Here is a 12,725-nt window from a genome sequence, read left to right as displayed (position 1 = left end):
CACTTCCTTCTGCTTCCATAGGTCCGGGATTATCTGGGTGGGGGTTGGTAACTTAGGATCTTGTGATACGGGGCAGAGCTGTGAGATCATTAGAATTCTCGCTACTCTTACCAATTATTCCATCTGATTGGCTCATTTCATATAAAGGAATAATATGTTAAAAAGTCAAAAATCCATACCCAGTGTTTTCATTAAAAAAAAAAAAAAACCTGGTCATGGGTGGTATTTCCTAAAATTTAGACTTTCAAGTTTATAACAGTACTCATTTAATTGTACACACCACTATCATAATGATAAAAATTTCAAAGGAATCAATGCATAAAATTTCTACAAAAGCCCAGATCAAACTCATTCTGTCAACTTTTCATTTTCACGTAGAATAAAGGAAAACTTCTAGAATTTATATTACTTACAACAGTCCTATGCAGATTTATTCACACACTAACCTGGTAGAAATGCGACTGAAGACCGCATTGAAGTTGTTGCAGCTGAGAGAAAATAAAACCCCAGAGGCGGAATTCCGAAGCTCAGCTGCATGTTGGTTTCCTTCACGACAGGTGTGAAGGAAATGGCAGATTTCTGGCAGCAACTGTTTGACGAGCATTGTTTCATCTAATCTCATTGTGTCCTTTGGTTGCTAAATAGGAATAAACATGAAATTCAAAAACTTTCTTAAATTTACATGTAAATATTCTTCATTATGAAAATTTTCAAATAAAAAGAGCTGAAATAGAATAATAGAACACTCATACATACACTCATTCCCTAGATTCAATAACTGCTAATATTTCAATATGTCTGCTAATATCTACAGCTGTCTAATAAAGAGGCTGGTTCCACCTTTCACCTCTTAATCACAACAAAAGTCCAGTCCCCCACATCCACCCCTGCCTGTCCCTTGTTCACAAAATCCCTGCATAAGCCCTCCTCCTCATGAGAATCCCCAGTTTGTTGTGTGTTCCAAATAAACATTACTCATATTACTCCTGTATCATCTGTCTCAACATCCAAATCATTTCCTGGATGGGCAATCACACCAGCCTTTTTGAGCAGATTGACCAAAACAGATAAATACTACTTATTCCAAATAATTTTGTTCTGGTTGAATAATTTCAAAGTAAGATCCAGACATAATATTTTAGCCCGACATACTTTAACATCTCTTAAAAATAAGGACATTCTCCAATATAACTTCAATCTATCCTCATGCCAAGGAAAAATAAACAATTCCCTTATATGAACTAATACCTAATCTCTACTCAAACTTCCCCAACTGCCCCAAAATGTCTTTCATAGCTTCAAGAAAGATTCACAGATCGATTCCCAGTCAGGGCACATGCCTGGGTTGCAGGCCAGGTCCCCAGATGGGGGCGTGTGAGAGGCAAGCACACATAGATGTTTCTCTTTCTCCATCCCTTTCGCCAAAAATTAATAAAATCTTCAAAAAAATCGAGGTTCATACATTGTAGCATGACTGTTAGGTTCCTTTAGTGTTTTTACTCTAAAATTATCCCCCCATACATTCTATTTCTTTTCTAAAACAATTCCCCCATATACATTATCTTTGTTTTCTGTAACATTAACATTTTTTAAAAAATGGTCCAGTTGCCTTACAAAATGTTACATATTGTTGATTTGATTGTTTTTACTGGTATAACTTAACTTGTTATTCTACTCCCTGTATTTTCTGTAAGGTAGAACCTAAATCTAGGTCTGATTACATCCACTCTAAACACCTGAGGTAATTCAGTGCACCTCGTAGTACAGCACATCGGGAGTACATAATGACAGGTGACCCCACTATAAATGACACCAAGTTTAACTTTTGGTGTTAATACTGAGGTCTCTACTTTGTAAAATAAATGTCTACCATACAAATTAACAAAACAATCAATGGACGATACACTATCCTGCAGATATACTGTTCCACATATATATTTCACCTAGCAGCTTTATTATGCATATCAATAGCAATTTTTTAAATTTTTTAATTTAAATGTTTTAAATTAATGTTTTAAAATATATTTTATTGATTATGCTATTACAGTTGTCCCATTACCCCCCTTCATTCCCCTCCACCCTGTACACCCTCTCCCACCCACATTCCCCCCCTTTAGTTCATGTCCATGTGTCGTAAGTTCTTTAGCTTCTACATTTTCCATACAATTCTTGCCCTCCCCCTGTCTATTTTCTACCTACCATCTATGCTACTTATTCTCTGTACCTTTTCCCCCCTCTCCTCCTCCCACTCCCCTGTTGCTAACCCTCCATGTGATCTCCGTTTCTGTGGTTCTGTTCCTGTTCTAGTTGTTTGCTTAGTTTGCTTTTGTTTTTGTTTTAGGTGTGGTTGTTAATAACTGTGAGTTTGCTATCATTTTACTATACATGTTTTTATCTTCTTTTTCTTAGATAAGGCCCTTTAACATTTCTTAAAATAAGGGCTTGGTGATGATGAACTCCTTTAACCTGACCTTATCTGAGAAGCACTTTAATCTGCCCTTCCATTCTAAATCAGCTTTGCTGGATAGAGCAATCTGGGATGTAGGTCCTTGCCTTTCATGACTTGGAATACTTCTTTCCAGCTTCTTCTTGCCTGATTTTCTTTTGAGAAATCAGCTGACAGTCTGATGGGAACTCCTTTGTAGATAACTGCTTCCTTATCTCTTGCTGCTTCTAGGATTCTCTCCTTCATTTTTACCTTGGCTAATGTAATTATGATGTGCCTTGGTGTGTTCCTCCTTGGGTCCAAGTTCTTTGGGACTCTCTGAGCTTCCTGGACTTCCTGGAGTCTATTTCCTTTGCCAGAGTGGGGAAGTTCTCCTTTATTATTTGTTCAAGTAAGTTTTCCACTTGTCTCTCTTCCTCTTCTCCTTCTGGTACCCCTATAATTAGGATGTTGGAACATTTAAAGATGTCCTCAAGGTTCCTAAGCTTCTCCTCATTTTTTTTGAATTCTTGTTTCTCCATTCTTTTCTGTTTGGTTGTTTCTTCCTTCTGATCCACTCTTGTTTTGAGTCCCAGTTTCGTTCCCATCACTATTGGTTCCCTGTGCATTTTCCTTCATTTCCCTTATCATAGCCTGCATTTGTTCATCTAATTTGTGACCAAATTAACCAATTCTATGAGCATCTTGATCACCAGTACTTTGAACTGTGCATCTGATAGGTTGGCTATCTCTTGTTCGCTTAAAAGTACTGGTTGTGAGGCTTTCAATTCCGTATCAGCCATTTTCCCCCCTTTGGTCTGGTCACGCCTGTTACGTATGAGGGGCAGAGCCTTAGGTGTTCACCAGGGCAGAGCACCCCAGCGCTGGGTTGTGATGCTATATGTGGGGGCGGGATCTGAGAGGGAACAATGGCGTTTGCTCTGCTCTCCATTGGACCTCAGTCCCTTCTGCTGCTCCCCCCGAGCAAACTGGGCCCCTCTGGTGCCAATTCTGGTGTGGGTGGGCTTGTGCACCCCATGGGTCTTTCCAAGGACCTCTCCTGTGAGCTGGGAGTCTCTCCCTGCGCCTCAACCCCCCACAGGTGTTTTCAATCAATGTCCCCAGGGTCTATTTCCCAGCGCTGTGACCCTGGGTTGCACACAGTGCCTTGCTTCACAATTTCTGCCTCACTGGGTCTGCCGGTTGCCACCCCTCTGCCGGGGTCTAACAGCTGCCACCTGTGCACCCAGGGTCCGCCCGCTGTGGTCTTGTGTGCCCTGGATGCCTTACATGCCCAGTCCCAATGCTCTCTGCTCTCTGCGCCACAACCTGAGCCCAGCTGCCCGACTCCACCCCTCCTACTGGTCTGGATAAACGGGTTTATTTTAACTTCTTGGTTGTCCGACTCCCACACAGTTCAATTTTCTGTCAGTTCTGGTTGTTATTCTATTTCTAAATTGTTGTTGTCCCTATCTTGGTTGTGTGACAAGGCACAGTGTGTCTACCTATGCCTCCATCTTGGCCGGAGGTCAAATTAATGTTTTTGAAAAGCATTTTTTCATTCCTTTTAGAGTTGAGAGGAGGGAAAGAAAGAAACAGCAATGCAAGAAAGAAGCATCAATTGGCTGCCTCCAGCATATGCCCAGACCAAAAATCGAAACTGTAACTCAGGTATATGCCCTAACTGTAACAGAACCTTCAACCCTTTGGTTACCAGATGAAGCCCCAACAGAGTCACACCGGCCAGGGCCACATATCAATGACAATTTTGATAACGCCAAGCATGATGACAGAACAAAATTTTGTATATTGTGTGCTATGCTCAATTCTGTAATTACAATCCAAATGCTTTCAGATTCAAATACACCGAAATATATGGCTAGTAAATAAAGATCAGACCAAAAAATACAAAATTTGAGTTACAATGCCTACTTCTCATGTATAGGCTGGCCAAACAATATAGATGTTGAAAATAACTCCAATTTTAAATAAATAAAAATTGTGTAAGTGTTCAATCTTTTGAATAATGGTCATATATACAGAAAGAAAAATATTTTAGATTCCTCAAATTCTATAAAACTTTACTAATAATAACATATTGATAAGTATCTGTTCACATTCATTAGCTATTTCAACTACTTATATGATAAACATGTACTTGTAGACTCATTTCACCTCAAACTACCTCAACTTTGATTTAAAAATGAAAATCGGGAGACAACCTGGTTGAAAAATCATTAATAGTAACCCAACAAAACACAAATGTTCAATAATGTAAATATTATTTTTCATTATAAATTTAATTTTAAAAACGTACACCTTTTCACTCATACAGCAGAATAAGATAATATACATTTTATGCATTATACAAGTTATACCATGCCCACCTATTAGTATTTCAATGAGGCTATCTCCAAAGAGTATCAAATTAACAAGGGCCAATAACAACACTCTCCAACGCACATTTACCAGTGCCTCTCAGTTACAAACATTAATAGAGAAAAGCTAAAGAACTAAAAGAGGCAATAAACCACCCTTCCCCAGTTCAAACGTGAGAGTGGTTGATACACTGGTATTTACAATCAAAGCAGTAAGATCACTACAAAGAGTTGATGTGGAAGTTTAAAAATAGCCCTCCTTCACAATGACACTATCCTATTTAACAGCCCATTTGCTCTTTTACTCCATTTTACAAATGAACAACAGCATATCACAAATTAATAGAAAGCACCAAGCTAAAACAGAACTAACTCACCCTCAATTTAAGTAGAAAACTTAAAAACACTGTCTCACAATTTTGGAATATAGCCAAGAATCAATAAAAAGAGTCTTAAAACATTATGCTTAGGTTTTGTGGTCTATAGTCTTAAACACTTCTCTTCCCCAAGGACGCACAGTTGTGTGAATGTAATGATTTTTCCAACTCCCTACTCTATCCCTTCTGATCCTTCCCTCTCCTCTCAACATAATCAGTCCTGACATGGCAAAGTCCCTTCGACTAGCTTTAATATAAACAAGTGTAATATACATGAAGAGAGGAGCAATTCTGACGTGCCAAAAGAGGACAGAATACAAGAAATAAGTTAACTTCAATACATATGGAATAGACAGATCTTTAAAATGAAGGTATTAAATTTATTTATTTATATAAACTCCTAACATGTTCCAGGGAAGAATTAAGGCTATTGAAGTATGGAAACAGTTTGCTTTATACAACAGAAATATTCTTGAAAAAATTCCAATTAAGGTATGGTTGAAATACACTGAGATAACTATTTAGAGAAAACCTGAAAAAGAACTGTTTTGTACTCGTCCTCCATACATCTATTTTATGTGTTCATATTTACAAATAACCAGTGTTCTTCAGGTAGGACCTATCGGTAACAGAGTTTTAACTTTCTAAGCTCTCTTTCATATAGATTTGAAAGGAAAATATTAAAAATAGATCCACATAGGGGAAACTAGCCTACTTTGGTCTTTTGCATCACATCCTTTCAAAGCTAAACAATGCCACAGGCCTGAACAAATCAATTAAATCAACAGTGGCCTTTTTTAAACAAAATCTTTTCTGCCCTGGCTGGCATAGCTCAGTGGATTGAGCGCAGGCTGGGAACCAAAGTGTCCCAGGTTCTATTCCCAGCCAGGGTACATTCCTGGGTTGCAGGCCATAGCCCCAGCAACCGCACATTGATATCTATCTATCTATCTATCTATCTATCTCTCTCTCTCCCCCCCCACTCTCTCTCTCTCTCTCTCCCCCACTCCCTCCCTTCCCTCCCTAAAAATAAATAAATAAAATATTTTTAAAAAAAAATCTTTTCTAAAAAGCCCGAGACATATGTGGCTCAACTTTAACACTTTCTAATATCTATTTAATTTACAAAAGATGAGAAAATAGTGTTCTCCTAAAACTGTGTTTATGCCACCCAGATTGCTCTGCTTTAAAAATCCGTATGCATACCTTAGACAGAAAGCCCATGACCATTCATTCCCCTTGTCCACACCTATCCCTGGATGCATCAGATCAACTCAAAACTGAATTCACAAAACCTGCTGACTCAAGAACAGATTTACTCACCCCAGCAAGACATTTTTCCAGTGTATCCAATATAATCAACTGAGAGAGATATAAATTTTTTTCAGCAGCTTCTCCAAATATTCTCTAAGAGAAAAGATATTCAGAACACTAAAAGTTGGTTATTACTCTCCACTACAAATCAGCACGTATCTGAAAAGTGAGAGACTGAGGATCAAGGAAATCAATAGTGTTCTATTTTATCTCCCAGACTGTACCATATTTAAATCTATTATTTCTGATTTTATGCTAATGCTCACACAAAATAAATTATCAAGTGAACAAAACTGCTGGCATTTATTACAGTCTGCCAATTAGCCTTTAACAGTAAAAGAAAATACTTTAGTTTATACTTTAATACAATATGTAGGATTTAGATACACATCTAGATCTTTACCAGAATCCTGAATGTTTAACCACACTTTGATGCCACAAAGCACCGTAATCAAAGTCTAAATTCTTACAGCAAAATATACTATAACAATTACAGTGAATTTTAAGCATTCACTATCTTAAATTGAATACTTCACTATTTACCAATAAGAGACTATGGTTTCCACAATTCAATTTACTCAATAAGATGTAAATGAATGTCAGTATCATATTACTGTTTTTGTTTTGGAAAGAAGGTTCCAAACATTAAAATATTTTCAATCTAACTGGGAACACAGACACTTATTATAAGTAAAATCCTATCTCTGGGCCCCACGCAATGCACAGCAGGAGAGCTCCACCAAATCTAAAATGTATTTCCATAAATCACTTTATGTATTTGTAAAAAAGTCCTGCCTTTTTTCAGAAAATCTTTTCTTCCATAATAAGAATTTTCTTTGTTAAGGCAAATGATTGTTCACACCTACAGTTTATCAATTTTATAAGTTTCAGGTACTTTCTAATCAGCTTTTTAAAAAGAAAACACAACAAAGATAATGTAACTATAAAAATGGAACTGATTTTCACAATCTGTAATCAGAAGCCAGTTTCATAGTTCAATACAAACAACACAAATTATGGTTGTGCTAAAAACAATCAGAGCAATTTAAATTTAGTCAAGAAATAGCCAGATCAGTTGACTTGAACTGACCACGAAGGAAATTTTAGATAGGCATTGATAGAGAGGAAGGCCTCACCTAGGAGGGGGAGGGGAACTATGCTCCAAGGGACAGCGGGAGAACAGTGGGGTACCTTGGAGTTTAGGGGGTATAAACAGATTTTATAGAATGTGGGGAACAGAAGCAATTATCAGCTTCTGTCAGTGGAGTAAGTTGAGGAAATCGGTATCTGAGGACACTTCAACAACAGCTTCTCTAATAACTAGACAATCTGTCACAAGCTACAGGATAAAGGAAATGAAACAATATTGTCATAAAAGCAATCTCATATTTTAGGACTATTAGGTCATACTTTACCTATTACCTACTCAGGACTGATACAATTTCATGTGTAAATGTTCAAATAAGAAGATAAGGAAAATATTTTAATAGATTACCATGGTCAATTCATATATAGCACAGCATCTTTATGAAATCCTAATTCCAGAAAAATAATGGAAAGGAGATAGAGTCACAAATAAGAAAAGTATCTAAGGGTAAGAATCAAAAACTAAAATGAAACTTAAAAAAGGTTACCTGTGCTTATCCACAAAATATGAGTATTAACAGAAAATGAATTTCCATACTTCAAAATATGATGCTCCAAATGTTTAAATCAAAAACAAACCAAAGCAAATTCCCCAACAGTACAGTAAAAACTACTCACCATATTGTTAACATTCTTTAAGATAGTAGTGAGGCCGCTTATAACCAAAGAAAACTTGTATTTGGAAATATTGATAAGACATTCCTTGTTGTGTTCAGTACTGACTTTGGTATGTGTGTTCTGCTGTCCTGTTTTTATTGGAAGCTAAAAAAAAAAAAGAACAAAAAAAAGTGTTAGTTTACACTTAAAAATGACTAAAAAGAACTCTACTGCTCATCAAAAATCATGTGATTTTAGGAAAATTTTATCAACCGCAGTTACCTATATTAGTATCTCAAGCTCCAATTTTCTACATATAATAGCATTTAGAGCAAATCTAAACCTCTTGGAAAGTTCAATTTTTGCAGCTCTCTTTCTGGAAGTCATAAATCCCACCTACAAAATTAAATCCTTACCCAGCTCTAGGTAAGCAAGAATGATGATGACTCACAGAAAGAGCTATAGAGCTATTTCCTTGTAGCCAAAAATTATTTCAGAGAATGTCTGCAATAAAATGCATGTAACCTTTTCCCTTATGCACTGAACTCAAGCATTAACAAAACAACAAACAAACAAAAAGAAAATCTGTGCCCCATACCTCTGGTCAATAATAGCAAATAACTGCAGATTGTTCAAAAATAAGAACAAATGCATTATCTGGAATAAACAGAGTAAGACTGACTCAGGTAAGATAACCATTCTAGAGTGCACAGTTGAGGGAGTAATGGCACATGAAAAAAAATATCTTTAGGGAACTACATTTACAGTTATCTAAGAATGAGGTAAGTTGAATTACCAAGTTCACATGTACTCTGTTGAAGAGTAGCATTCTGTACCGAAAGTACTATGAACATGTTTACAGTTTCAATATTAGATCCTGCTAATGCTAATTGAGAAGACTGCTGAGGGTCCTCCGTGAAAACACAAAACTCAGTCCAACTTTCTCATTCCTAAATGGTGTAGCGAAAGGTAAAAAGAGACTGAGTAGCAATACCCCAATTTGCTTAGTCAGTTAATAATAGGTGACTAATTTGATAGTAAAGAAATATGAAATAAAGGAGGGAAAATATTTTTAGACTTTGAAGGAAGGGGCAGAGCAGAAGCCACAAAATTATATAATGTTAATTATAAAGATTATGAAGGGAAAAAATTCTGAAGGATAAAAAACGGGGGAGGATTTTAAAAGAAGGCAGTGGCTGTAGTGTAGCTAGGGAATTTCCCCAAATCTCTCTGTGATGATTAATTTTTTTGTCAATTTCATTGGATCACAAGGTACACATGCATTTGGCTAAACATTATTTCCAAGAATGTCTCTGAGGGTGTTTCTGGATTTAGTTAGCATTTGAGTAGATGAACACACAGTAAGGAAGTTTGTGCCCACCCACCCATCATCCAATTATTGGGGGCCTGAATAGAACAAAAAGGCATAGGAAGGAGGAATTCACCCCCTCCTCCTGACTGTTTGAGCTGAGAGACTCATTGACATTCTCCTGTCCTGGGCAATCCTGCGTGGAATCTACACTATCAGCTCCCAGGACTCAGACTGAATTACCAGCTCTCCTGGGTCTCTAGCTTGCAGACGGCAAATTGTGGGATTTCTCAGCCTCCATAATAATGAGAGCCAATTCCTTGTAATTAACCTCTCCATACACACACACACACACACACACACACACACACACCCTATTATATGGCAAAAGGGACTTCATAGATGCAATTAAGGTCCCTAATCAGTCAGTTGATTTGAATTAATCAAAAGGAAGATCATCTTGAATGAGCCTGTCCTAACTAGCTGAGCCATAAAAGATTTAAAGCAGCAAAAATGCTTTCCGCTGGCCTTGAAGAAGCAAACTACCTTATTGTGGGGAAGGCCATGCGGCAGGAAATAGCAAGTGGCCTCTACGAGTTGAAGGCCTCAGTTCCACAACTGTAAGAACCTAAATTCTACCAACCAGTGAGCTTGGGAGCACCCCAAACTTCACATAAACTCACAGCCCCACCCAACACCTTCAGTTCAGTTTGGTAAGAGCCTTGAGCAGAGAAACCAGCTAACCAGTGCCACATCCCTGACCCACTAAAACTGTGAGATAAGTTTGTGGTTTTTGTAAGCCACCATGTTTATATAGAGTCTGTTACAGGCAACAGAATACTAGCACAACTACCAAATCTGTATCTTCAAATGTGTTATCCAAATGCCTATCTGGTATCTCCACATGGGCATCCTGTAGGCACTTCAAACCGAGTGTTCTTAAAACTTGACTTATAATCTTCTTACCATGTTTCCTCTTTTAGTAAACAGCACCACGAGCCATCCCATTTCTCACTTCCTTTATTCCCTTCCTTTCATCCCCACTTTAGTCAATCAGATATACAAAAAACAAGACAAATAACTGAGCATGCACAACTCAGCCCTACCAGTCTGTGCTTAGGAACAGGCTTGCCACAGAGTACAAGAATTTTCCTCCATGTCAACATGCCAAGAATTGGTCAGCTGCTACACTGCAGGAGAGTGGCCAACACTGCCTGGGACTGACTGGAGAGGCCAGTCTGCCTAATTCTAAGATGTAGTTAGTAGGCTCATTTGGGTCTCCAACATCGCACTGATAACTAAAAATTGTGTTTATTTATTTCATATATGTTTTGGCCTCCATCTTTACTTTTACTTCTCAACTGATTCAGAAGCCAGGCAGAGAAGGTATATTCTGGGCCCCCCTACCCCAGCTCCCATAAACAACACCAAAATCTATGTAGAGGCAGGTAGTAAGTGGCCAAGATTTTATCAAATAAGGTAATCAGGAAAAGCTTTATGGAGGTGTGACGTTGAGCAGAGGCCTAAATAAAGTAAGAGAATGGAAGACCCATGCAAAGATCTGAAGACGAGCAAGCATGCATGGCAGAAGTGGCAGTTATAACAGATCTGATGTTGGAATGAGTGTGGCATGCGAGGTCTGTACAGCAAAAATCCAGCCACTTTTAATGTAATGAGAATGGTTTGTGCGACACTGATGTAACCTGGCAGCCCAGGAGAGTGGACTGGACCACGCATGCATGAACAATGACTTCACTGTACTAGTCAGTGGGAGGAATAGACATCAGTGAGTGAGCACGTGTATTGTGTGGTCATTGCATTCAAAATGAGCAATGAATCTGCATCAAATTTTGCCTTAAGCTTGAACATTCCTCTGTGGAAACTATTAGGATGATTCACAAGGCTGCAGCTATGGGCAACTGGTGATTGGCAGCTTCATCACGACAGCCCAGATTTGGCGCCCTGTAACTTCTGGCTTTTCCCAAAACTAAAATCACCTTTGAAAGGGAAGAGATTTCAGACAATTGATGAGATTCAAGAAAATATGACAGGGCAGCTGATGATGATTGAGAGAACTGTGTGAGGTCCTAAGGTGCCTACTTTGAAGGGGACTGAGGTGTCATTGTCCTATGTACAGTGTTTCTTGTATCTTGAATCTTCTTCAGAATGCCTGTTTTTCATATTATATGGCTGGAAACCTTCTGGACAGACCTCATGTACAAAGCCTATCAAAGAGGACACTGTGGCTAAACCAAAGAGAAGAAAAGAAGAAAACGTAGGAGATCAGGTCAGACAGAAAAGCAGGTGTGGGTCACATCACAGAAAGCTTTATGGGCCATTTTAAGAGCTTTGAGTATATTCTGAGTTTGATGACATAGCAGGTTATATTTTCCAAATATGCTCACAATATCTCTCATCCCACATGCTCTACTGCAACAAGGCCTTGCCATTCCCACATCAAGAAGTGAAGTCTATTTTTCTAATATTTTGTATCTAGGCAGGTCTTATGACTGTTCTGACCAATAAAATATGGCAGAAGAGACACTACGCCAGTTCCAGGAATATCCCTTAATTAGTCTGACAGTTTTTATTTCCCTCCTCCTGGAAGCCAGCTACCATGTAAAAAGTGGGATTATTCTGAGACCATGCTGTGAGAAGCCCAGTCCACATGAGCAAATTCTGAAGAATGAGATGCCACGTGGGGAGAAAGGCAAGAAGCACTGAGGTACCAGACATGTGACTGAAGAAGTCACATTGCAAGGGATTCTCCAGCCTTAGCTGTCCTACCCAATGGCACGTAACTACGCAGCTGAACCTGTCATGAAATTCTTGCAAAATTGTGAGCAAAACCAACAGGTTGTTTTTGGCTGTAACATTTTGGAGTAGTTTGTTATGTGGCAATAGGTAACGAAAAGAAGGGAAGAAAATATTGAAGGGATGTAAGCAAGGAACTGATTTATGTTTTTCAAAAGAGCCTTCTTACTGCTGTATATTAAAAGATAGTTAAGTTAAGAGAAGACGGTAGCTTAAACTAGGCTAATAAGAGTAGAGGAGAAATAGTGAGATGTTACAGGTTTTGAAGATTAGGGGAAGGGAGGCAGTACTTAACATGGAAGCTAATTCGTAAGTTCACTGAAAATAAACCTGTGAGAATACCAAGATATTTTTGAAAAACTAGA

At 38.2% G+C, this 12,725-nt stretch overlaps 1 protein-coding gene across 8 annotated transcripts in view; it reads right to left on the bottom strand.

Moving 5' to 3' along the window:
- The window catches only part of NF1 (neurofibromin 1), a 225,813-nt gene that overhangs the window by 168,358 nt on the left and 44,730 nt on the right, over positions 1-12,725 (bottom strand). For all 8 annotated transcript variants that reach the window (XR_006785349.1, XM_045836072.1, XM_045836073.1 and 5 more), the window contains exons 2-4: positions 8,259-8,402; positions 6,504-6,587; positions 447-637 (exon numbers count right to left, since the gene is read on the bottom strand). Coding sequence is in view for 7 of the 8 variants with exons in the window: in XM_045836072.1 (XP_045692028.1) it covers positions 447-637; positions 6,504-6,587; positions 8,259-8,402 (419 nt within the window). In the remaining variant the exon portion in view is untranslated. The remainder of the gene's footprint in view (positions 1-446; positions 638-6,503; positions 6,588-8,258; positions 8,403-12,725) is intronic.

This window comes from Phyllostomus hastatus, unplaced genomic scaffold (assembly GCF_019186645.2).
Source record: "Phyllostomus hastatus isolate PE091 unplaced genomic scaffold, TTU_PhHast_1.1 phas_contig_210, whole genome shotgun sequence".
NCBI classification, from domain to species: Eukaryota; Metazoa; Chordata; class Mammalia; order Chiroptera; family Phyllostomidae; genus Phyllostomus; species Phyllostomus hastatus.
This window is presented reverse-complemented; position numbering and strand designations above follow the sequence as displayed.